This window comes from Akebia trifoliata, chromosome 7 (genome assembly GCF_017979445.1).
Source record: "Akebia trifoliata isolate Shusen 1 chromosome 7, ASM1797944v1, whole genome shotgun sequence".
Classification (NCBI taxonomy): domain Eukaryota; kingdom Viridiplantae; phylum Streptophyta; class Magnoliopsida; order Ranunculales; family Lardizabalaceae; genus Akebia; species Akebia trifoliata.
Genome location: NC_141381.1, coordinates 1145776 through 1172997, shown reverse-complemented (window position 1 = coordinate 1172997; position 27222 = coordinate 1145776). Strand labels below are relative to the sequence as shown.

Below are 27222 nucleotides of genomic sequence, written 5' to 3'. Positions count from 1 at the left end.
GCTTACTAATAATGATATAAAAAAAGCTTAGGTTAAACTTTTATGAAGATAAAAGAAGGATTTTTTAAAAAAATTGAGAGTTTTCTATAAGAGTTCAAATAGGTTACGAAATAATTTACTCTTGAGGTTATGTAGTTTGAATATGATGAAATTTTGGAATAATAAGTTTTTTTATTTTTTGAGTCGTGATAATTTGACGCCTCCCTTTGACATACGCCCCTATCACAGAACGTAGATCATTTGTCTTAGGATACATAAAAAAAGATTTATAGTTACATGTATCCCAAGACAAACGATCTACAATTATGTGATGGGAGCACATGTCAGAGGGGGGGGGGGTCAAAAAATCATTATTATTTTTTTAGAAATTGTATTGGCACATCAAATTTTATTTATATTACACCAATAGTTTTGAAATTACTATTTATATTAGGGGTGCAACTTGGTTTAATTTCAATCGAGAACCGAACCAAAATGTAGAGGGAAATAACTACGCATTAATCTAAGCCATACACGTCCTAGCTGTCTAAGTGATACCAGGAGTGGAACAGTTTACGGGGTGCAGCCTTGCCAGCAGGACAAGTTAGAGCCAAGACCTCCTAGTATGGCTAGCAAGACAAAATGGCAATAAGCTTAATCAAATCTGCCAAGCAGGGCAGGCTAGATCGTAAGATAATCATAAAACTGTTGCGTGTACACCAAACTCGAAGATCTTCGCAGATAAGCATGATCGAATCAGAAGATCCCGATTAGGTAAACAACCCTGCAGAGTTAGCAGAAATTTCATGATTACAGTCTATAGAGGGGGCTAGAGGAATAAAGAGCACAGTAAACACTAACGATGGGGGATCCTTCTAGGGATATTAGAGTAAAACAAGTAAAAAGAGGACTATTCATCGGCCTTTCCAACTGAAGCGCCAGAGTGGTTTTGACAGATACCACGCCATCTTGGGGAGGGAGGCGCTAAGAACGATTTCAAATCAGTGCAGTCGGATCCATCGTAGCTGTACACCAAATTCTGCCCACAACAAACTGATAGCTTTAGGGTAGTTTGGTTCGATTTAGAACAAGTTGCAGTTTGGTTCCGAGTTAAAAAAAAATGGAGAACCAATCAATTTGATTATGTTCTCGAATCAAGCTTGTAAAGAACTGAATCAAAACTTTGAAGTAATATATATATATATGCATATTAATGTATTATGAATTATTTTAGAAGTTAAGCATAGATTAAAGACTTTATTATAGATAAAGTAATGACTTTTTATACATATATGAAGATTTATTGTATGAAATCTTTGGTTTGTTTTTCTATTAAAAATATGTTATTTATAATTTAAAGAATATTGGCAACTCATAAAACCGAATCAAACCAAATCAAATCGACCTTAGTTCGATTTGGATTGGTTTAGTTCTGGTTCTAATTAAGTGGAATCGACTTATGTCGGTTAAGTTCCAACTTGGCTTTAGATCAAACTGAATCGAACCAAGCCAAACCAAGTTGCACCCCTAATTTATATGTCAATTGACAATAAGTAAGAGTTGGAGTGTTAATAGAAGTTATCCTTTTTTTTTTTTTTTTTTTTGTTAAGAGTTTGAAGATGAGGGTATGTTCGTCATTAAATATTTATCTCAAAGAAGATCGAGGTCAAGAAGGAGATGCCATCAATTTAAAAATACTTGGGTATCTCAAACATTTATAAAAGTATCTGGGGCTATATCTAATTCATCATTTCTCCTCACTCTCTTGTTTTGTTCCACTGTTCCACTACACTAGATTCGCAAGTCGCAAGTTGCAAGTCGCAACCCTAACACTTACAATCCCATATATAATAAAGACTTCAAGTCTTCAACTATTCTCAATCACTTTTCCTTAAAACCCTAAAATCTTATTTAGGGTTTTTGTAGCTCCAGCCGTCCTCGTTCTTCTTCTTTTCTGAGTTAGGGTTTTCTACTTCTCCTCTAATCAAACACAAGAGCACATAAGATGGTCAAATCAGGCAAGAAATCATCCACAGAAGTCTCTGTCACTACTCCTGGTTCTGTTCCTCCATTAAAATCTGCAAAGAAAGGTAATAGATTTGCTCTTCGTTAGTTTGACTTAACTTCTTTCTGGTTTGTTTGATTAAGAATTAAGATTATGTGGTGGTGTTTAAATCTTTAAAGGTAATAATAAGAGAGGCAAAGATGTAGAACTCGAGAAGAATGCGAGTTCTAAGAAACAAAAGCTGGAAGAAAAGATAGCAGCTTTGAAGAAGAAGAAAGAAGAAACCAGTACTTCAGAAGATTTAACCGAATCATCTTCTGATGAGGTTAGCTTATTATTATTATTTTTTAAACAAACTAATTTATACCTTGTTATAGTTGTGCTCTCATCCAAACACCCATAAAATTATATCTCAAAACAGACACATTGAGGAATTAGGTTAGTTTAGTTAGTTTGTTTGCTTTTTTTCTTTTAAATTTTAAATAAATTAAGAGCTGCTATTGACAGTAAACATTTACTTTTTACACCTCAATTTAAAATAAAGAAAATAAGTGAATGGGTAAGAATAAGTAAAAGTTGGGGTGTCAATAGGACCTCTCGTGTTTAGTTCTTTTTTATGTTTTTTGCTAGATTTCTATATTTTGGGTTTAGGATTTTATATGAGCCTAATCATAATTGTAAACAACTACTGAAATTTTTTGAACATGTGTTATAATGTTGAGATTATTATTTTAGCCAAAAGAGTGTTTTAGTCTTCAATTGGAGTGTGATAAATAATTTAAGAATTTGGGGTGTAATAAGTAAATGTTGGAGTACCAATAGCATCTCTCTCTCTTTTGTTGCTAGTATTTATTTTTTTGGGTTTAGGATTTTTTATGAGCCCAATCATATTTGTAAACAACAAAGGAAATTGAATGAGTGTTTAATGTTTTGTAATGTTGAGATTGTAGTATGTGCCAAACCTTTGTAATGTTTGAAGAGTGTGTAGAATCTTTAATTGGGGTGTGATAAATAATTTAATAAATTGGGGTGTAATAAGTAAAAATTTTAGTGCCAATATCAGTTCTTCTTATAATAATAATAGTTATTATTATTATTATTATTATTATTTTCAAGCCAAACACCGGAAAAATTAATACCTTGTTATAGTTATGCTTGCACCAAATACCCCATATAATTATATCTCAAAACGGACACAACGAGGGACTAGTTTTGCTTCAGTTGTTATTTATTTATTTATATGTTATTTCAGGAGCCTGTTATTCCTTCTAAGAAACAACCAGCGAAGAATGGTTCTGTTGGAGCTTCATTGAAGAAGAAAGGAAAGCCAGAGTCCAGTAATTCTGAATCGTCTGATAATGATTCTGATGAAGTGAGTATCCACTTTGTATTTGCATGTTACCCAGTTTTTTTAACAAGAAATTTCACTTTTATTACATAATTTGTGTTCAGGAAACAAAACCCAAGGCGATGGTCCTGCCCAAAATGGGTTGTCATATTTTGGAGAAACATCATTTTTTTCAAGGGTCGAGTTGGAATATATTTTTCCATCAAGGAAGGAAAATTGTTTTCTTGGGTAAAATGATTGATTGATGTATATTACGTGGTAGATAGCTTTATAATACCCCATATACATAGTAAAAAAAATTGAAAGTTGTACAGATCTGCATATAATTTTTTTTCTCTTGGAACTTGTATTGATGGTCAATATATCTTCAATAACACATGTTTCTATGATTTATTATGTCTGATAATTTCTCTACATTTACAGGAGAAACCTGCAAAGGTCACTTCTCAAGCTAAGAATGTCCCTGCAGTGCCTTCCCAGAAGAAAATGCCTGCAACGGCCTCCATAAAGAAAGCAGATTCAAGTGATGGATCCTCGGAGAGTGAATCTGAAGAAGATGAGGTGGTTTGCTATGCTTTCTCTTAGTTAATTATGTTGTATTTGATGATTTGAAAAGAAGAATTTGTTTTCAGATTTTATGGTGCATTTTTACTTACTCTGTAGTTATTCCAATGTAATTGGTTGCAGAAGGTAGTTGCCAAAAGTGAACTTGAGCCAACTACATTGAAGAAGCAAGAATCTAGTGAGAACTTATCTGAAAGTGATGAATCAGAAGATGAGGTCAGTGGAGGTGGTTTTGTTGATAAAGGGCTTGGAATCATGATATTAAATGAGAGCTGCTATTGACACCCACCCCAACTTTTACTTATTACACCCCAATAAAAATAAAGAGAGTAAGTGAATGGTTGAGAATAAGTAAAAGTCAGGGTGCCAATAGAAGAAGCTATCTCAATTTTTTGTTGTAGCTAAATTTCGATTTTTTTGGGTTTAGGATTTTATATTATCCTGATCACAATTGTAAACAACTACTGAAATTGTTAGAACAAGTGCTGTAATGTTTTGTATTGTTGAGATTATAATATGAGCCAAACCTTTGTAAATGTTTGAAGAATGTGTTTTAAACGTTAATTGGGGTGTAATAGGGAAAAGTTGGGGTGCCAATAGCAACTCTATTAAATAAGCAGCATTTGAAATACCACATGACATGTGATGCGTTCCTTACTTTGTGTTCAATATTTTTGGTGTCTTGATGCAGGGTGTTGAAAAAGTTACTGTTCCAGCTGCTTCTGATGAAGAATCAGAAAGTGACTCTGATGATGTGAGCCCCCCTTCCCTCTTTGTTACTCCGTTCTTTGGAAATATCCAAGTAGTTGGTTTACTTATCACATGTTTTTTCATGGGATGGTAACTGTTGAACTTTTGATACAATCTCTTATTGGGCTATTAGCTATATAAATGCGTCTCACACATTCCTTAGAGTATATCGTGGAATTGCTTTTATTTTCTGATTTAAGTGAAGAGTATTACATTTTGCTACTGTAAATATCAGTACAATTGTTTCCTGGGCTGGTTTTAATATCATACATTATTTATTAGTTATATATATAATTACTCGCTATTCGTACTTCTGCTTGTGGGGCCCATGTGGTTAACATTTTGGATGATCCAATCGCACAATGAGTCATTATCAACGTATTAAAACCATGTTGCTACATGCTGATTATTGTTAACAAAAATGAGTCAATTCTAACATTACTAATTATATAATAATTGCATCTCAAGGTCTGGGATCAAAACTTGCTTTCGCCTGATTACCTATAAAAAAGGAAAGTGTCTCAAAGTTTTGGTTTGTTTCAATGTCTTTTTTTTCTTTTGGAACTTATTGCGAACATACTAAAACATATCTTGCTACATACAAATTTATTCATTTTTGTTCAGTCACCAAGTTTTCAGAAACATGAGATGCATGTGATTCACTAGTTGCAGAGTTCATACTGGTCGAAAAAACAAAATAGCAATTTCAAATGCTCTATTTAAAAAAGTGAGATCATCTTCTCCTATTCGAGTTTGGTTCAATCGTGAGGAGAGTTTTCACCTGAGATCATCGCTACCTACTTCATCGATGGCTTGCTTGCTTTTTTCCATCCCAAGCACATTGAAGGAGAAAAAGGTAAGTTGTATTTGTTTTTCTTAATTGTTTGACTTGGAGATATTGCGTACCAAGGAGTTATTTAGGTAACCCATTGCAGATCTCTAAGACAATCATTTGGCTTGATTTTTAAGGTTCTTAAGTGGCCAAATTTAAGCCCATTATGGGGCCCTAAAAGGGCATTAGCCTTGAAAATTGGCTCACATAACATAAGCCATGTTAGACCAGACCATGTTGTGTCAAATGCAATATGTTTTAAAACGTTTCAATCTGTATTGGTGTGGAAAGTGCAATAAATCATCTTCAAAAACCATTAATCATTTGCTTATAAAAAAATCATTTAATCATTTAAAACTTTCGACTTTAGCACTATTTACACGAAATACAATGTTTTGAGTTGCACAATGCTTGTATCATATCTTTCTGAGCATTTGTAATGCTTATTGATGTGAAGATTCCTTTGTTTTTTTAGGTGAGTGGGGTATAGTTTTACTGCGAAAGGAACTTATCCTAATTTAAATATTCTTTTGAGGACTGATAATTATGATTTAAATAATCTTCTTGTCCTGGACAAAACATATTGTTTTTGTTGTGTTGAGGTGACAGGTATTTAGCATCTTGTGCCAGAGGTATTTTATGTTTCAAGACTGTCTTGTTTGGACATGTTGAAACATTACATGTCGTGAGTCGTGACAATCTGAATCATTCTAATAAATTTTGGAACAATGTGAAACATTCAATGTTCTGGAGTCAGTGTTTTGTTCAGCTCTTGGCCGAGCACAACACGAACTTCGAACTGTGGGACAAACCTCCTTTAATATCTTGCATATCATACATTTTTATTGGATTTAGGGTTTATTATTATTATTATTATTATTATTATTATGTTTGTATTAATTGTTTGTGAACTATGCAACTTCTATGGATTTTCATCTAGTGTTGGAGTTGTAGATCCTGATGGATATCAGCTTGAATTCAAAGTTATAAGCACTCAATGTGAATCAGAATTTATATACAAGAGAGCATTACTTCCTAGGCCTAAGATTAGACTATGCCATCAAATTTTTTGGTCGAAATGGTCTAAAATGTAAAAATAAACCCAATACCTATTTGATAACCGTGTTCTTGCTTATGCTTATGCATGATTCTATTTAGGATCCTTAAAAATGAAACAGACCAAAAACTTGTCTTTGACAATTTTTGTCCTATAAATATTTTGCACCATTGCCATTTTGTGGATCCTTCTGTAATGCCACCAACATCGCAATCGTAAGCTAGTGTCATCTTAACGTCTACAAACTTGAAATTCAGTTGTAACACTTCTTATTATGCTTTTCAAAAGAACCTTAACATTATAGGTCCATTGACTAACGTCAAATCTTTCCAATTTGAAGGACAAGGAGGACACTGATGAAGAAATGGTGGATGCAAAATCTGAAAAAAAAGCGGTAACGCACATCGTTCTCTTTTTAGCCATTTTGATGATTTTTGTTATATATATGTGAATGAAATTGAGTGGTTTCTATGATTTTATACAGCCCAAAACTCCGACTACTCAAGTTCAGACCACTGGATCGAAAACGTTATTTGTTGGCAACTTAGCCTATTCTGTTGAGCAATCTGATGTGTAAGTATTATTTACTGTAAAAACCTGGGAACTTTTTCCGAGGTTTTCATTTCCATTTGTTTCACATATGTATTTGCTTGTTTTTTTCCTCTAGGGAGGAGTTCTTCAAAGATGCTGGTGAAGTTGTCGATGTTCGTTTCTCATCAGACCCAGATGGACGTTTTAAGGGATTTGGCCATGTTGAGTTTGCAACAGAAGATGCAGCACAGAAAGTAAACCTTTCCCAACTTGTTCAAATTTAATAGCGATTTCAAAAAATCTCTAACAGGGGCATGGGCTATTGATGATGTTGCATTACCCCCAGGTCATGGAATAGATGAAATAAATAAAAAAATGGATTTGGTTTGAGAATGAAATCTTATTGGAGCTATTCATACCCGTTTTTTCCATCGGAACCATATCACATCCCGCATCTGATGAAATAGGATGAATTGAGTCAGTTTTTTGTAAATACGTAATTTTCTTGAATATAGCCATTTGTTCGCCTGGACTACCACCTCATCATCCTAATAATTATTCAAATGCCTTCCTTTGACTATTTGGTTTTGGCAAATGAGACCTATCCCTTTACTCAATTCAATGCTTTTTTTTTTGTTTGGGCTTGCATCTTCAAGTAATTTTTACTACTTGAATCGACATCGCTATGTGTCTTCCTTTAAGCCTTTTGAGAGCCTTCAGCCTGTATCAAAGTGCATCTTGTTAGTGCCAACAGTGAAATTTGTTGGACATGGACAAAGCACTGTGGTCGCATTTCCTCAATTAGTACCTAATGGCTAAAGCTTCTTAGCTTTGGTTATCGTTTATACTGTCTTTCCACTCATCCATGTCACCATCCTCCACTTTGCCCTATTTCCCTTCTTTTTTTAAATTTGATTTGGTAAGCTGGACTAGAACCTGTGACCTCAAAGAAGTTGCTTTGCAATGTGTCAATCCAACTGAGCTATGGGTCTATTTGTGTTGCAAACACAGTTCTTGATTTCCCAATATTCTGCCTTAATGAATCATAACTTATCTTGTTCTCTTGGAAAAAATTTTCCCCTGGATTGGTATTCTAGAAATATTTTTTGGAATCATGTTTATCTTGAAAAATGAAGCCATTATTAAATATCAATGCCACGTTACTGATGAATGCCATGAAGTAGTAATGCATGGAGGGTTTCTCTCTATCAATGCTTCATGTTTCTCAGCACCCTCTGTACCCTTTAAATTTTTTCTTATATACCCAATGTGCCAATGATGCTAAGTTTGGTGTACATGTTACTGATAACTCCTGTTGTTTCAATCTTTTCCATTGCAGGCACTGGAATTGAATAATCAAGATTTGATGGGTCGGCCTGTGCGGCTTGACCTTGCACATGAAAAGGGCTCATACACCCCACATAGCGGGTACTATTGGTTCCACAGAGAATCCAAATTTCAATTTCCTGATTAAACTATTAACGAAACTAATAAATTTTCATTTGCTATTTACTAAAATTGCAGTAAAGAGACGAACTCAAACCAGAAAGGAGGTAAAAGTCAGGGCCAGACCGTTTATGTACGAGGTTTCGATAAATCCATGGAATTTGATCAGGTAGAGATGTGCACAACATTTTACTTTTGGCTTTGGTCGTGGAATGGGTTGTAATTTACACTTCAATTTCTAACTGTTCAGGTTCAGAGCTCTTTGGAAGAGCATTTTGGTTCATGCGGAGAGATTTCAAGGATGTCGATTCTAAAGGATTATGAAACTGGTGCTGTTAAGGGGTTCGTAAATCTAATGTCATTTTATCTAGACACATTTAAAAAAAAATCTTAAGCTCCATGATCTCTTCTGTACATCATTATAATCCCACAAACCATAATGGGTCTTTGTCAATCTGCCTTGCTTCTTAGTGGTTGTTTTTCTGGCCCGTCAAGTATGTTTGTATTACTGTACTAAAAGTAGTGTTTTGGTTTGGTTTGCAGGTTTGCTTACATTGATTTCAAGGATAGGGAAAGTTTCTCCAAGGCACTAGAATTAAATGGTTCTGAACTTGGGGATTGCTCCTTGACAGTGGAAGAGGCAAAGCCAAAATCTGACAACCGCGAAGGTGGTGGCAGAAGTGGTGGTAGGAGTGGTGGAAGAGGTGGTGGTGGCCGATCTGGTGGTCGACGTGGAGGTGGTGGCCGATTTAGTGGTGGAGGTGGTGGCCGATTTGGTGGTGGAGGCGGCGGTGGTGGCCGATTTGGTGGTGGTGGTGGTGGCCGATTTGGGGGTGGTGGCAGGGGACGTGGACGTGGAAATTTCAACAAGTATTGATTCAGGTGGTACAAGTTTGATCTCATTATATTATTATTTATAATAATAATAATAATAAAAACATCACCTTCATGACACGTTCTTCCATTAGTTTTTAATTATTGTTCATGTCCCCAAATTTGGTTGTTCATATTTCTTGTGCTTTTGGTCGATTGATCGATCGATCAAACTCATTTAATTTAATGATGGGTAGTTAGAAAAATTATTTTCTACTATGATCTGATATTTTTGTATTTTTGCAGGTAGGTAAGGAAACCACATTTGGAAGGTTCAGATTTTGCCTCAGTTTTCAGCACTTAGTTAGTAGCGCTATTATATTATGTTAAGAAGAGTAAATCATTATTATCACTTTGGAAATCTTTTGATCGATATAAGATTTGGAGAATTTTTTCGACTTGTAATGATTATCAGATTAATTTCCTATTTTGTTAGACTATATAATTGAGTTGGAGATAGTTTGCCGCCTTGTTCTTCAAAACTGTTTGATAATTAGTTACCATTTCATTTTTGTATGAATAATAATGCTTGCTCAAGTGACCATTTCACATTGCAGTAGTAACCCCTTACGTCAAAGTTGCATAGATAGATAGATAGATAGATAGATGCTTTTTCCTCTTTTCATGTCAAGATGTGCGATATGAGGTCCAATCTTTTTTTTTTAAAGTATATATGTATTTGTTCAAAAGACATGGCTTTGTACAGAAAGAATCAATTGAATGGATGAACAGGATTCTCTTTGGGGACAAAGCTTACAAGATTAGGTGATTGATTCCTTTACATCTGTTTTGGATTCAAATGATGTAATAAGACCTCTAATTCAAAATCTCCAATGGCTCCTCTACTAATGCAACCAACCAAAGCAGAGAAGCTCTGATATAATTCTTATTATTTGTTTCAAAATTCTAGCTGAAAGTGAGGAGAGCCTAATTTGCTGTTTTAGGTCTGTCAGATACTTCAGAACACTCAGGATGGCTGCTTCATAGGTCTATCTAGAGAGATTCTATTGGCACACCACACCAACTTTTACATCTTATTTCAAATTCATTAGTGGGTTTTACATAAACATTGGTGTGTTATAAGTAAAAGTTGGTGTGTTAATTGAATTTTTAGAAAAAAAAGAAGAACGTCTTTTCCTCGGGTTTTGGTGAATATTTTAGATTCCATAGTCTTCTTTGGAGGCCAATGTAAAATGTTTGGGATACCCCTTTAACTCTTTTGCCAAATTCCTTATTTCCTTTTTCCCAAAATTCCAACTTTCTCTTCCATCTCTAGGATAGAAGATTTGATTTATTTGGATTCCTTATTTTCTTAGTTGGAAAAAAATCATCTAGGGACAGAAACTTTAATTTATTCCATTGATTTAGAAGATAATACATAGAAAATCAAATAGTGGGGAGGAAAAATGATCAAAATATTATTTTGGTGAGACGAAATGAGGAATATGATGGTATTTTGTTCATATTACTAAGTCTCATGTGAAGTGGGCTCAATAATAGTTGAAAATTCCGTACAAGGCAAAAAAAAAAAAAAACAAAAAAAAACCTATTATAAGAATAATTTGAGTATGATTCAGAATATACATTTAGTAATTTATTTAAAAATTCAGCCAAAACAAATAGAGAACAAAAAAAAATTGCATACAAGATATAATTCAAGTTCAACACACTAGAAAACATGTACCCACCAATATCCACATATTTAGAAAACTCCCCAATCCTTCATAAGATTTATTATTTATATATCACATTTTTAAAAATCACCATCATTAGCCTTGAGCTTTAAACCCCTTTTATAAATTATTATAAGAACATTTGATACTTCTATTCAAGTTTATCAAACATTCAAGCCTTATTACAAGTCATGAACAGTTGGATAACTCTACAAATATTTATCTAACATTTTAATTATTATTCTAAGATGGCATATAAATTTTTTAAAACTAATAACATAATGATTTTTTATGATTAATCATACTATTAACATAAATCTTCATAATGCGAAGCACTTACTCTCTTAATTGAATTACTAAAACTCCTGTTCAAAAAATGGTGGGAGAGATGATAGAATGAGATATAAATGGAGTGAAAAAAGCTAACTTCATTGATCAATGAGCTCGAGATTCAATAATTAATGGTTTTTATTGATTGTCTAATTATGGAGCCTTTAAAGTATAAAAGAAAGAATAATGAAAATATAATCAAGTGATATATAGATAGTTATTTATTTATTTATTAAAAAAAATAAGGGTTTGTGTTTTTACCTCTTTTTCGCTTGAAATATAATTGATTCACCACCTCTTCTCTCCTGAGAATATTTATTATTTATTTATTAATGATACTCATGAATCATGATTTCTAGGGTAGACCAAAACCAAAAAGACCCTTCCATCGTGGGATCACAGATAACAATTCTCTTCGAAAATAAGTTGAACAAAAGTTTCACTTAAAAATTGACAGCCGTGTGTGGATAATATGGGTTCAAATTTTAAGATTAGCCACAAAAAAATAGAATCAGAAGTCCAGTGGACTTTCAATTGCATTATAAGGACAAAGAACAAATGAAGGTTCAAGATCAACCAATCTCAAAATCTGCTTATTAAACTATGAATCTAAGTTTACAGATCTGAAAACCCAGAACTAGGAATCTTAAACTGGGACAACATAAAGTTACTGCATTCAAAGAAGTGTTTGATCTACACTAGCAACACCTCTTTAGGCCTCCAACAAAAAAAAAAGGGTACAAAAATTCAGTAAATTCATGTACAGAAACTACATCAAGACAACAAGATGGCCGATTTATCTTTCCTACTCGGAGTTTAGATCATTAGCTAAAAAGAAAGAGGTGGTGGGGTTGATTTTAACTAGAAATCTAGAGTTGCTTTGTATGAAGTGTCTGCAGATAAGGATGAGTAGTTGATATAGAAACAAACCTGAGAAGCTGGGGTGAATCTTACCAGCGTCGCCGAGAGAGAAAGAACTCATAATCAGATTGCCGGTTCATGGATTTCTCATTTCCCTTGCTAACAACGCCCCTTGCCATAATGGAAGCTGTTTCTTCAAGCGTTCTTAAACGCTCTTTCAGGATTTCATAACGGTTGAAACTTGAGATTTCTTCTGACCGAGTTGTCACATGTTGCCTGAGTTGGAACCAGCATTCACCCTGTGTGTATGACATCATATATCAGGTTGAAAATTTTCTGTTTGGGGTAAAGCTGTTGTAGTTACAAAGAAAGTTGTGGACAGACACGCCATATACACTGGATGTTGAAAACTTGGATGGCTCAAAGAAAGTTGTAGGCAGACAATTTTAAAAAAAAAATAATACTAACATAAGACTGAAAATAGAGACTCTATTGCCACACCAACTTCTGATAACACCATCCCAATTCATATGTAGATCACCAAATAATTAGCATACATCTTGGGGTGGCATTAGCAAAAGTTGGTCTGGCAATAGAAGGTCTCTAAAAATAAAGAATGCAAAAATGATTTGGATGGTTAGGGGATTTGAATTCCCCAATAACATAACAAAACCCACTCTAGAGGTGGCCACTGACTAGTCTGGATTCTGGAACATGGTATGCACGACTTGAAGGGACACAAGTTTTGCCCTTCATGAACATAAGACAGAAAGTGAAATCCAGTTGAGAGTGGATTTTTAAATGGGAGTGGAAAATTAGTAATCAAACAATGGAAAATGCAATTTTCCATGGAAATTAGATTTCCCACCTCATAAAAACTGCCACTACCAATATGTTTGTGCCCTAGTGCAGATGTCATGAAACAAGTTACAATCTAACATGAAGAAGGCTTTACAAGTGTAGCGTGGCTCTGAAGGTGCATGTTGGTGAGGTGGTAAGGTTTGTATGTTTATCACTGACCTGGGTTTTAAAACCCCACCTTCACTTAAACCCATCTAAAAGAGTGGTGTGTCTCTCATTATTATATGTACAAGGAAAGTAAATGCAAGGGAAGAGATGGATTGACGTGTAGACATGCTTCTAACCAATATGCAGAACTAGGAAGCTATTCAAAATATGAATTACCCCTATTAGGAAGGTTTGACGGAGGCCAAATAGTGTGCACCCTCCTAATGTGATTTTATGGGCCTCTAGGAACTTGCAACACTGATGGAGACTCACTCATATTGCTACCATATCCAAGACATACGTCTTCAGTCATAGTGTATGGATCATACTTCGTGGCTTCAATGGCATGAGTGGCTTGTTTGCAAAAGATGGTGTAATATATCACGATTGCACATTGGAACTCCATTCCCTTTCACAAACCTTTTTTTCTTTCTCTGGTAAATTAATTTTCACCCACTTATCTGCAAGGAAAAAAAAAGGAAGGCTAGAAAGTTTGACCAGTAATTTAGAGGCCAATCCCACGATGAGGACAGAGATTAAGATCCCCTGTTAAGGGGATCTACTTTCAGTCTGACAACTGATACATGACGCAACAGATTCTGAACCACTTCTAGACAACATTTTTCTTTTGCAGTAACCATCCTTGTTTCTTTTGTTTGGGTAAAACACAGAAAAACAGATAGAATCACAAAAAGCAGTAAAAAAAAATTTCTTTAGAAAAAAAAAAAAACCCAACTCCATGGCCAGAGAAAACAAAACATTAAGGTTGCATTTGGGAACACATTTGGGGGCTATATTCCTGCTTCTAGACCACCAAAAGTATTCAGCGTCTGGAACGAGCCAGAAGCAAAATCTGCTCTTCAAAGACTTTGGTGTTAGATGGGAAAGAATTGTTAGGGAGTCTCTAATTTTGTTTTCTGTTGGTATTACGCCCTCAAGGGGGGTCTCTTGACCTCTTGTTATGCTTGTATATATCCTTCTTTAAACCCATTGGAAATAAATTAATATGCCATTTTCCTATCCAATTTGGAAACCAAAATTCATGGTGAACCAATTTTGGCAGCTGATTTCTGTACAGGCCAGTTGGATGACTATGGAGGTGTCTCATCAGTGATTCGCATTGTCAAGTGATTTATAAATTGGGGTTGGTATAAATTTACAGTACTCAACAAGACAAAATAAAAACAACAGCATTTAAGTAGGAACAGCAGATAAAAGAGCTCTGAGTATGTCAAAGTTTGGTTGATGCGATAGTCTTGAAAAAGAAGGATTATGATATTTCAAGAGCATCTCAAATAACAGCTCTATAACCAATGTAGTACATGAATCAGATGCAAACTATGAAACAGTGAACATGACAATAAATACCTGAGCATTGTAACTTTGGAGACCCACAACTGGAGAAACTATACAAGAATCCCCATCAAGACAATACGATGAGGTACTACTACGAACCAAATGGCCAAGAGAATGGTAAGTCAGGAATGCAGCACGAAAATTACCATCCGGTATCCTATAAATAGGATACCATGCAACAGCATACCTGAAAATCAAACAATCTTAAAAGTTTAATGTCTTTCTCAAATAGCTTTAGATCAGGAAAATAATCTCATCAGGTTGCAATCAATGAAAATGTCAAGCTACTGAATAGTAATTCTGTGAAAAATCTAATGTAAATAGTTACGGACAGGATTGCAATTTGATTACTAACCAGGATGCAGGGTGGAGATCTTGCATATCCAAGGAAACTAGCTTTGTTGGATCTCCGTATCCTCGGAAATTTGAGGGCCCATCACCTCTAACTAGTTCCTTTATCCTGAATTGGTTAGAAGCAGAATCAAAATCGTACCAGAAACAAAAGATTAAAGAATCTCTAAACTAGAGTAGATCTCAAGCTCATATGAATTATATAACACAGAAAATCCACATAACTTACCAGATGTATCTTATATAGAATAATAACCTTTCAATCAAACAAATATTTAAACGATTCCTATATTCATACTTTGTTTCAAACTAGAAGGGATACACATGATATGAATTCTTTTCCAACTAATTGCTCCGAAATATTCTATTTCAATGAGCTAGCTAGCTCTTATCAGCATTCTATATATATGGTTATTACAATGAGGAACAACCAAGACCCTTTTTAATATGTTTCCTCTTTATTGTTTTTATATGTATGTGTATATAAAGGCACCACAACAGACTTTCAGCACATCCTTAGGAAGAAATTTAAAGAGCCAGATATTCGTTTGAATGACCAACTATAGATGATTTGCAATCTCCTATAGATAATTTGTAACGACTCTAAGATGCACAAATTATCAGTCAGAGTAGTTAAGGGCGAAAGGAGTAAAGGCCTCTTGGTGCCTGAAGCGCAAAGGGAGGTGCACGCCTGAGTGAAGCAAGGCACAATAATAGTGAATGATAGATTTTAGATTTTTTTTTCAATTATAACACGTATAAATATGAGTTTTATAAATAAGATAAAGTATTAATTCCATACTTCAAAAAGGAAAAAGAAGGGTGCAGTAGCAAAAAAAATTGACGAAGAGCAAGAAAAAGTCAAGTATAAGCAGGCCAACATGTGTTGTTCCTGCTACAGCACAACAACAATTAGGGCTGTCAATGGGCAGTCCGGCTCAGGCTTGGTTGAGCCCAAACCGACAGTCAATAGTACTGTCTCAGTGCAATTCCTCAAATTCCTAACACTGGAGGGTGCCATTTTGTTAGGGAAGTGTTTTACTCCATCATCATTTTCCTGCCTATTTAGAATTCCCCCATTCAGCCTTGTAATAAAAATGCACTACTTACTTTCAAACAATAGCCATCTTTGTAGAGGGTATTCCAATTCCAAATACTCAAAAAAGGAGCTGACTCATCAAAAGTAACAAAAGAGCAGGACTTACTTTTCAAACAAGGGCTGTCTTTGCTGAGGTTGTTCCGATTCAAAATATTCAAAAAGGAGCTCTGAATCATCAGATGGTGAATGATTACAGAGCTCAACTTGGCCAGATGCCGATGATGAATTCTCAGGTGGTGATGTTTTGTTCTCTCCACGAGGCCGAGGTAGGAGTACTGATATAATTGGAAGATGACTAACATCAGAGGACTTTTCCGATGCATGATTTGCATCACAAGCTTTCAACATCTCTGCACTAGAACTCACTTTCCTAGTATTCATGGAACAACTCCGAGAGTTTCCAAACAACTGAACTGCTGACAAAAAGGGAACAAAATAAGCACGGAAATCAAAACGGTCAATAACCATTCTCTTGGAATTCTGATAATCCACTCCCCTTACTTCCAACCCATAGCTCCCATGTTTATCATACCACTGCCAAAGGCTTCCCAGAGAAATATTTGGTATCTCATGTCTGCAGAGGAAAGTTCCAATAGATTGATCTTGTGAGCAAGACTGGCATCGCAGAAGGCTTTGTGTTTGACCAAGAACCGGAGAAGCAGAACAAAGAAGTCTCTCAAACTCAGCAAGAGGACTACCTGTAGCTAGTTGAACACTTTCAGAGGCCAACTGTATTTTATAAGCATCATTTACAGCTTTTGCTATCTTATTTGAATAAGTTTCATTTACACAAATGTTATGGTCTTCAGATTCATGTCTTAAGAGACAGTCAGCTCTACCATGTGCTTTGGATGTGCTTGTGTTGTTAAATGTGAAGTTCTCAAGCCGGCCCTTATCTTTGAGAGGTGGACTATTTACATCCCCAAAACATGAACCCAAGCATGCCACCTCAGCTTCCATCACAGGAACCAAACTGTGAGCACTGGAACTTAGTCCCTCCTCTTCAATTTTCTTCAGAGGCCCATCAGTAACTGATCCATCAAGATGTGACTTCGATAATTTGTCAGATCTTCTTGTACTTGCCATCTCAGCATCTTTTCTCACAACAGGCATCCACCTCTGCAAGAAAGAACCAGAAATATGGTCTTGCTTGCCAAACTCTGCACAGGAAACTTCCGTTTCTAATTTGGCTGCTCCCTTACTAACAGGAAGATGAACCTCCCCATGAGATCGCACCTCAAGTAAATGTGTTTGGTCCAACGACTCAGATATCGCCAATGGTAGGCTGTTTTGGTTTTGTTCTTTATCAACCATATCACATACAATTCCAAGTTGCTTCGGTTCATCTAGACAAACTTGTGAGTTTTGAACTGGTTCAGACGGATTGCAGTCAACTCTGTCAGTTTGACCAAGTCCTATTGAGATGTCTTTGTGGTGACTGACTTGATATGGGATCTCCAATGCCTCTGGCAGCAGATTCATATTTGTAGCTCTATTTGAGTTACCCTTATTAGCATGAGGTCCCTTTCTGGAATGATAGTAGTACTCTTGCTTTGAACCTGTACTGGGTTTTCTTTTCACCTTTTCTGAACCCTTCATTTTCAAGTTATTGTCGTCTTTTGTATTTAAAAGTACATCTGAATTAACAACGTTTGAAACCCTTTTATAAGATGGCGGCTTCTTTGAGGCTAGATCAAACTGGGAAACAGCAGTATTTTCATCATTTCTTTCACAGATACATTCATCGACATCATTCCTTCGGACCTTCTGCCAGACAGTAATGTTATTCTCCTTTCCAATGCGACCATGCACATTTTCAGCATTGCTAAATCTATGGATACCATCCGTAACCCTAGGCAATTTTCTACCTTGCCTACCTCTCTTGCCTGATACAACCAAATGCATGTCACTACTGCTACAACTCTGACTGTCACATTTTGCTCTCTCAGCATAACTATCAGAATCAACAACACCATTGGAGAAATTCCCATAAGAGAAGTCTCTCTTTCCAGGTCCATGCAGTGAAGTCCTAAAATCACCGTCCTCATATGGTTTTGAAAAACTGATTCTCTTTTCTTTTGCAGCAACACCAGCACTGGTACTACCATCACTGTTCCAACCATCAGAAAATGCATCCAACATAGGAGCACCATGTCCATCACAGAAGACTTCGGAAGAAATACCATTACAATGGCTGATCTGGTTCAGATGGGCATCTCCTGAGGTGTGAATCACATTCGCAGAATTAATTATAGAATCTTCACTAGCAAATTTATGAGGTACAGAAGGTACCGTAGTTCTTGAGGCATCCACCTCATCACTGTAAGATGTGACTGTCATAGATGTTTCTGAATGGTTGATAATGCAATTACTATTCTCCTCACTATCACTTACATCCACCGTGATCTCCTTCAATGACACAACAAGTGGCATTGCATTCTCAACCAAGTCATCGTTAGTACAGGTTTCAGAGACAGAACTTCCATGAATGCCTTCCTCAACAAAAGCTTCTAGTCTGGTAGAGTCAGTACCACGTGAACGTTTTTTGCAATGTTTTCCCTTCTTTTTTGCTTTCTTTTTAGAGCTTCTTTTTACAGGCTTATCCTCTTTCAGCAAATCCTTAACTAGATCGTCTGCGAAATTAGCATTAGAACCATCACGGATCAAAGAAGAGGAATCACTGGAGATATAAGAATTCTGCTGTGAAGAACTTCCAGGAAGCTTGGACATTTTAGTCCGTCTATTTACCAAGTCACCCCTGTTTCGAGATTGTCCCATAACATTTGACCCAAAAAAGCTGCTCGTTGGAAATGACTTCGCAGAACATGCACGATGAGGAGGATTCCTCATATCCCTTTGTGGATCAACCTGGAATGAAATTGCTGAAGCGGGAAGCAGAATGAATCCATCCATATTCCCATTAGATTCAGAACCCGGCTGGTTTCTCTGGTCAGGACCTTGTAGAGCCGGAAGGGGAGCAACAAATGCGAGAATGACATACCTGGTAGATGAATAGAAAAATTAAGAATAATGATAAACAGACTCAAAAAAAAAAATAAATAAAGATACTTAAATATAGGCTCATGATCAACTGAATCGAAAAGTCACTCGCTGATGTGGCATGTGCACAGAACCATAGATATTTTCCTTGTGTATCCCGAGGAAATATTTGTGGTTCTGTGAACATGCCACATTAGCGAGTGAATTTTGAGTGGCTTTTTTCGAGTCAGTTTATCACACCTATTAAATATACACAACCTTCATGGACTGTGCACGGAACCATAGATTTTCTTTGTGTATCTCAAGGAAAAAATTCTATGATTCTCTGCACATGCCACGTCAGTTGAGTATATTTTAGTCAGTTTATCATGACTCATTAAGTAATACAGCTTTGCTCTATAGTCTAACAAGGAAAAAAATGGAAGGAACAAATATCGAATGATCAATAGCATAGCCAATACTTTAGGACATATGGGAACTCCATGAAAAGGTAAGTCATATGGTAAAAGCAAATTCAGTGTCTCGCCTCAATTGACATGAACAAGATGTGCAAGGTGAGCAAGAGGATATCAGGCTGTTAGATAGTTCATAGAAGTGGTTTTGACAATGATAAAATTAAAATGCCCTTTCTTCCCCTTTTTCAAAATGACTACCAGTGAATTCAGTTTGGAAGTGTTGGAACTTACAGAGAGGAATAATATATTATACTACAGATTTTAGTTTATATTACGATTATGCCTCTATCATGCAATCAAAAGGTCTCATTAGGAAGATCTTCTATACAAGAAGCCGACCTCGCTAGATGATCCTAAGTAGTAACCATCTGACAATGGAAATATATACGTCTAATTTGTTCCCAGATATCTCTGAAGTGGGGACCATTGCTTGATCGATGAGTGGTCTAGTTGTATGGCAAAGAATATGTAGTATTGTACCCAGTAATACCACATTAGCATCCCAGAGTTCTAGTTTACCACACATCCACTTCAACAATGCACACAACTTTTAACAAGTGGACTGATCCATGCAAGTCCAAACAAGTGGATAGCATGCCATCAGATAAAGATATTTGTCAAACTAAAAATATTACCTTCGATCAGGATTCGTCCAAACAAGTGCAGAAACTTCACTTTCCTGGAAAAAGAAAATCGGCATCCATCATCCAACAAAAGTCGCAGATAGTAAATGGATCACAAAAAATCTCTCAAAATGAAATTTTAGCATTTTAACAAATAATATTTTGAAAAAGAAAGAAAGGTTTGACCTTCAAAGAAGCTTTATGGTTATTCTGTACCAAAGATTTCCTTGAAAGTGAATAGCTTCCTCCTTCAGAAACATTCTCAATACTACTATTGGTATTCCTGGGGGCACACTGCATCTTTTGTTGTGCCTGTCCACATAAACACACAGACTTATGAAATTGGAAATTTTTGTGCTTCAAAGAAGGGATTAAAAGGTAAAACTTATCAAATTGCCCCAAACACCGGTAGCAATTAAAAACAATCAAGCAATCCAAGTCTCTACAGAGGCTCTGGCACTTCAGTTAGATGTTCCCATGGTTCAAAAAAACCTAGACATTCCTATAATGTCTCTCTCCCGTCACCACCGAGATTGAGACGTCTCAGCCCAAGACATTCCAAAACAATACAAAATTTTGAACCAAGATTGTCCAAAATACCTGCTGAGAGTAAAAAATGCTAAAGAAAATATTAAAGCACTGATGTATCAACTATAGAGCGAGTTATTAATTATGGACAAGTTTGTATGTGTACATATATATATGATGGTAGGAAAGGATTAATGAAACTCTCTTAATCATTGAAGAGAATAGCAATTAACAAAAAAAACATTCATCAACGTTTTGTGTGGTGCATAATTGAGTATGCATGAAGAGGTGAAAGCATATCATTCTTGACTTAAATCTTTTTTATTTCTTACTCTTTGGATACGTGGTAGTATGGTGGGAGTGCAGCATTATGGAGTGATCGTCAACATTTTTTATTTTTTTGGTAACTGCATATTTTATCAAGAACTCGAAAGGGATGCAAGGAAAGCAATGAGATAAGTACTAAGGACGAAGGCAAAACAAGGAGAACACAAGTACGCACTTCATTTATAATCATTTCTCCTCTAAAAACAAAACCTTCAAAATGGTTCATTAAAGTAAACATAAACGTTTGTTGTAAGTTGCTTGTGCGCTATTGTTGAATATGAGTGTTCAAAACATTTTTAGGATAATGTCTTTTAATTTCCTGCTTCTTAATTAATCACATGCCTTAGTTTGTACTTGATGGTAAGATTCCTTTTTTAATTGTCTTTTCCACACACTCAATTATTTTGTCTTCCACTTAAAGAGTATTTAGATGAGTAAGTTTTGTCCATAATCTTGAATGGGGAAAAGATAAGTTTGATTCGCATGCTATGAAATGTCTCTCCTGGGTAGTCACGGTGCAACAAGGATATCATTGCTAAAATCATATTCTACATAAACATTTTGTGTGTTGAAGTCACATTCATTGAGTTTATCATATTTTTATATGTAAAATTGACCAACTACACCCAGACTGTCCTATTTCTATTCATGTTTATCTTCAGTTGATGTTGGTGCACCACTGAATGACATTTTTTATGTGTAAAAAGAATTTATTAAATAAAAAAACAGTGGTTGAGATAACCAGCCACAATACAAAGAGAAAGAAGCTTTACAACACTATTCAGAACACAAAAACTCCCCTATAAAGACAAACTCCTCAAAAAACACCCCTTTAAAGGCCGAGTCTAAATTTCTCCAAAGGCAAATCATCCCTAACACACAAAAAACACCCCCTTTGAAGGTCGTCGTCTGAACGCCATTTTTTAAAAATTGATGTAAGACTCATGAAGCAAATGAAAAGGAATGAAAGGAGATAAAGAAGACCTACCTAAAATACACTAAAAAAGAGTAAAAAGGAACAAAAAAGAATAAAACCCTCGGGAAAAAAGGTTTTGAAATTATTAAAAGTTTTGCAACAAAAGAAACTAAAGCCTAAAATGCAATGATATCGTTGTGGGTGTAATGCTCTAACCCATAACAAAAGGTTATTTCACTCTTTCCAAATACCAAAAGAATAAAAATAAAAATGCAAAGGCGGTCAAACACTATTGAATGACTTTAAGGTGCATCTAGTTCCAAAAGGGTGCACTCGGTCAAATAATGATGATTGCTTACAGACTTTCGTCTGTGACAAAATTAATTTCAGCTCATGTTCATATCTATATTGTTGTTAACAAGAATAGGCCATTATATCAACTCAATGTGAAAAATGTTTTACTACATGAAATGAAGTAACATTAATGAAGTTTTAATATAAGAGGTGATTAGAGGATCATGTGCATTATTAAGAATGCAGGATGCTATTCTCACTTATTCCCACATCTCATTCCTTTTTCTCTAATGAAACCCTAGAAATTACAACCTTGAAGTAATTTGCACCGAGAGGAAACCCAGGTGAATGCAAGATAAAGAACATGTCAGAACCCAAAGTCCTTCCCAAGGTGTACTCTTCGTCCAATTTCCTACCCGAAAATTTTATTCTTGACTAAATTGATCCTAAACCCCAAGACTGCCTCAAAACAACCAGAAAGACCTCCCAAAAAGTTGAACTCCACCTGAGAAAATCCCAATAATGAGAGAGGGACTAATCAGCAAACTGTATGTGAGAAATATTCAGCCCACAGTAATATCTTTGACACCACCTAAAGCACCCCTCTCCATACTTATGGAACCCCCCCCCCCCCCCCCCAAAAAAAAAAAAAGAAAATTCTCAACCACAACCTTAAAAAGAAAGGGTCATCTTGACGTAAACCCCTCATATGTTTAAAATACAGCCAGGGAATTGTTGACCAAGACAGAGAAAGGCAAGGATGACAGGTATATATAAATCAACCTCCTCCACTTGCAACCAATACCATTTGCAACATGTTGTCCAAGAAGCCCCAACCACATGGTCAGCTGCCTTTTCCAAATATTTTGGATACTAAGCCAGTGATGCCACTATGTTTTGTTGAAACAATACATTCACTAGCTTCTACAATGTTCCTAAACGTCAATGCTAGCTTTTACCAAGCATATTTTTGTGTTTTGCACCTCTCAAGTGGTGCCTTGAGCTCTTAACAATGGAAACTAAAAGAGGAACTCCCACTTCTACATTTTTTTATTCTATTTCTTATATCTTATTTCTTTCTTTCTTTCTTTTTTGAGGGGGGTCGGTGGTCTTTTTGTTTTATTAACTACTAAAACTAGTCATACACTCATTATGTGAAAGAAAGAGATAGGACCAACACAGCTACAAAAGTAGCATGCAACCCCTATGAATATTGTTAACACCCAAAACCCCACTGTCACTCCCTATTCTGAAACCCTACTAACATAGAAAAAAGAGACAATCTCCCACAATTATATTCTCTTCTTTATAGCATTATTCTTGCAATTATGGAAATCATTGTCACTATATGCTCATTTTTCTATTTTCAGTAATCTTTACCTCATTTACAATTTTTTATCTTCTTATTTATTATTTTTTAACATTTATGCCTCAGTCAATCCATGCGTTGACTCATCCAAGTCTATCAAGGTCACTGAACATCTTTGGCGATCATGTCATCTTTCGAACACTGACTTGAAGCAATTCAAGAAATATTATTCAGCTTAAGACTTTGTCGTAACAATTTTAATTGTTCGACCTGGCTCAAAATAATGAGTATGTTTCTTCAAGGTAGATTCCCCCTTTGTTTCTTTCTTTGCGTTTTAAGGTCGGTCATCTCGACTGTCTGTTGTACACTCTTTTCTTCTATTAATAAAGGTATACTTGTCAAAAAATAATAATGATGATGATGATGATGTTAACCCAGTTTAACCATTGCAAAAGAATGCGAGAAACCTAAGAAAAGCTTGTGATAAGAAAAGCAAATGTTTCGAACTTCCAAGAAGTTCTAATAAAAACTCTGAATTGCCCGTATTAGTGAACCAAATAAATGTGGGACTCAAATTATAATCCCACAATACCTCAAAGAGATCACTTTTTTTAATCTAGATTCAGTTATAACTAGAGAAGGAGAAATTGGTGAGGGTGCGACCCCATAAAACTAGTATTAGGTGGATAAAGGAATGGTTCAAAATTTTACGTGATATGAGTGATCAATCAAGCTAAAGGGAATTTTTTTACAAGACATCAATAATAATCAAACACGATTTATAATCGCATTACTAGTAACAACGTGAAACGTAGAAAAGGGTCAAAGAAGATCTAGCATGGAGACGTGCAAATGCAGTATCTATAAGTAGTGGTGCGCTAATGCTCCATGCAAATGCAGTATTTATAAGTAGTGGTGCACTAATGCCATCTTCTGAAGGATTCAAATATGTACAGGATAAAGGGAAAAAAACAGGAAAACAGAAAATAATCAACCATAGCATTTATTTTTTTTCCTTTTTCTAACATGCCACACAATTGTGAAAAGCAATTATGCAGTAACATTGATGAACAAACAACCACAATATATACCTCGAGCCAATTTAATCGAGGCATAAATTCCAAGCGGGGCACCATCCCAATCCACAAGAACTCCCCAAATCGAAAGGAAAGAACACAAATCCAAGCGCATGAACACTTAGAAAGTCGGGGAATTGCAAACCCTTTTTTTTCTCTCCCGTACTGAAAATGTAACTCCCATCCAAAATTCTAACCCTTGATGACAACAAAATCAAGGAAATCCATACGAAACCTTAATAATTCCTTTAACCAATGAACGATATTGAAAAAATATGACATACGAAACAATGAAAAGACATATTCAAAGAGGTAATCATTAAGTATCCGACTAAATCTACTATTTTCTCCATCAAAATCACTAACGGAAACCATAATAATTATATGAAAGTGCCAATAATTCAAAAAAATAGAAATATCTTCTAAAAAAAGACCAATTCCTAATTCCTTAAGACAATATTTGCTGGAAAAAAAAAACCTAATTTCTCCCACAACAGAACCTCAAAAACCATCACTAAATTTAGCTACTTCTATTACAGCTCAATAACCAAAGAACCTTCACTAAACTTGTCCAAAAACCCCTAAAATGTCTGTCTCCAATCTCCATTTCTTCTCTTAGTTTCCGCAGATATGAGTCACAAAATCAATCCCTGAGTCAAAAGAAACTTCACTAAATTTAATTGCAGCTCAAATAACCAAAACCCTAAATTTGGGTAAGATTCCCCAAAATGTCTGCGGCCTACTTCAATCTCCAAATTTTTTTAAACAAAATATATAAAGAAAACTAATGAAGGAAAAAAAAAAAAAAAAGTAAAGTTGAAGGAACCTTCGCTAAATTTAACAGTGGCGGTGATAACAGCAAAAAGAAGTCCCCCAAATTCAGCGGAGGAGGAAATGGAGGAGAATCACTAACAAAAATTAAAAATTAAAAAATAAATAAATAAATAAATAAATAAATATCCAAAAACCTTGTCTTTAGCTCTTTTGATGAAGTAATCCGTCTCGTCCTCTCCTTCGATCGATCGACCGATACAGAGTGAAAATCGGAAAACAAGAGACGAAGAAGAGACGAATTTGAGATAGAGAGAGAGAGAGAGAGAAAATAAAAATAAAGAGAGATCTTCTCAAATCCTTATAGTTTTTTTTCTCCGGACGACCAGATACTAAACTGGTCTAAATTTAGTCGTCACTAGTACTAAAAAATTCGGTAGCCAACGAGGACAATCTAGTAATTTCACACATTCTTTCAGTGCATTATTTCATCGGATATTCCCGTCAACAAGAATAAACCAACATCCCTTAATCAAAACCATTCATTTTCATCGATATTCACAATTACTTGTATCGAAGAACATTTAACGCTTTTAACCTTAGAGAAAACCTATTCCTAAGGCTGACAACATCATTTTTTGTTTCTAACAGACCTACCCACCCTAAAATTCCACGTGGCAAGACGAGGTATGAGATGGTTGTCTTACTCAATAATGGATATGAACGAACATCATACATGATGTGTGTGAGTAGTATGGTAGAGTTTCTCGTTTCGAGATCTCATACGGTGTCCTGTTTCTATAGATACGAAAGGTGTCTACGTGGCACAATATGATTATAAAATAAACATATTGGGATGCGTGAATAACTTTATTAGTAGTCCAACAACAACTAAAGCGTGCCACGTAGACATTAACTTTTTTCTTTTTTTTTAATAGGAACGGGACAGAGTTTTGATAATTAGTGGAAGCGCACGAGAACAACGATGCTTTGTTTTGAGACAGGTGTTGGTGGTAGGTGGGAAGGATCCACGAATCCTAATTTTCAGGTTACATACATGCGATGCCACGTGTATCCACAACTCTACGCCAATAGTAGCGAAAATGAGGAAAATGCTGCACTGACTGAATTGGACACTGTGTTAAACACTGTGATGACGTGGCAGTTTTTAGATAATCGTAGATTTTTCACCTGTATCTCGAGGAAACAAAACTATGGTAATTAGCAAAATATACCATTTTGGGCATAATTTCAGCCAATCCCTTTTTTTCTTTTATCAATCCATTAATTCCAAATCATACCATCTCAGTGACTGAGATTCTTAGATAAGGAATTCTGATTTTTTATTATTTTTGGAAAGTTTCAAATAATGCCAAAATACGAATCACATGTAAGACCATCGTAACATTTATCATCAAAAATGAAGAAATCTCATGATATCATGTTGAAAATTTTAACAATACCTTATAGTGATCATCGCTATTAATAAAATGAGTTACAATGTTCTAATCCTATGTTTTATATATTTAACTAATCCAAGTTTGTTTGTTCCTTTTTTTTTAAGAATGTTTAATTAATCATATTTTTTTTAGAATAAGGTTGATGATAATGATATTTAATACATTAGTACCAAATTATACAATCTTAGTTGTTACCTCTTAACTTTTTGCAAATATTTTGACTTATGCTGAAATACAGATCATGTGGTAGGGTATCACCACTTTCAAAAAAATTAATGAAGTTAAAAATCTTATGATTTTATGTTCAACTAATTCTAATTTTCCATAACTAAAATTTGTCTTTGGGCAATGCATGTGCACCCTCTTTAAGGATAAGAATGTAAAAGAGGAAATAAAATAA

General features: G+C 35.2%; 2 protein-coding genes across 6 annotated transcripts; one reads left to right on the top strand and one right to left on the bottom strand.

Moving 5' to 3' along the window:
* Positions 1-1776: 1776 nt before the first annotated feature.
* On the top strand, positions 1777-9867 carry LOC147397876 (uncharacterized). Of its 2 annotated transcripts, none has more exons than XM_086446950.1 (14): positions 1777-2069; positions 2164-2309; positions 3237-3356; positions 3756-3893; positions 4023-4112; positions 4588-4650; positions 6876-6929; positions 7020-7108; positions 7203-7320; positions 8406-8494; positions 8591-8681; positions 8763-8854; positions 9056-9394; positions 9632-9867. In XM_086446950.1, exons 1-13 carry the CDS (start codon positions 1985-1987, stop codon positions 9387-9389), a joined length of 1509 nt encoding a protein of 502 aa, XP_086303076.1. In that variant the 5' UTR covers positions 1777-1984; the 3' UTR covers positions 9390-9394; positions 9632-9867. The 2 variants fall into 2 exon arrangements, with proteins under 2 accessions (XP_086303076.1, XP_086303075.1); XM_086446949.1 differs by having other exon boundaries at positions 1778-2069; positions 4020-4112.
* Positions 9868-11953: 2086 nt separating this feature from the next.
* On the bottom strand, positions 11954-25755 carry LOC147397875 (uncharacterized). 4 transcript variants are annotated; one of them, XM_086446945.1, is made up of 8 exons: positions 25560-25755; positions 24607-24789; positions 20328-20453; positions 20154-20197; positions 16170-19064; positions 14969-15073; positions 14626-14800; positions 11954-12548 (listed from the first exon to the last, which is right to left on the bottom strand). In XM_086446945.1, exons 2-8 carry the CDS (start codon positions 24649-24651, stop codon positions 12339-12341), a joined length of 3600 nt encoding a protein of 1199 aa, XP_086303071.1. In that variant the 5' UTR covers positions 24652-24789; positions 25560-25755; the 3' UTR covers positions 11954-12338. The 4 variants fall into 4 exon arrangements, with proteins under 4 accessions (XP_086303071.1, XP_086303072.1, XP_086303073.1 ...); XM_086446946.1 differs by having other exon boundaries at positions 24607-24783; XM_086446947.1 differs by lacking the exon at positions 24607-24789.
* Positions 25756-27222: the final 1467 nt, after the last annotated feature.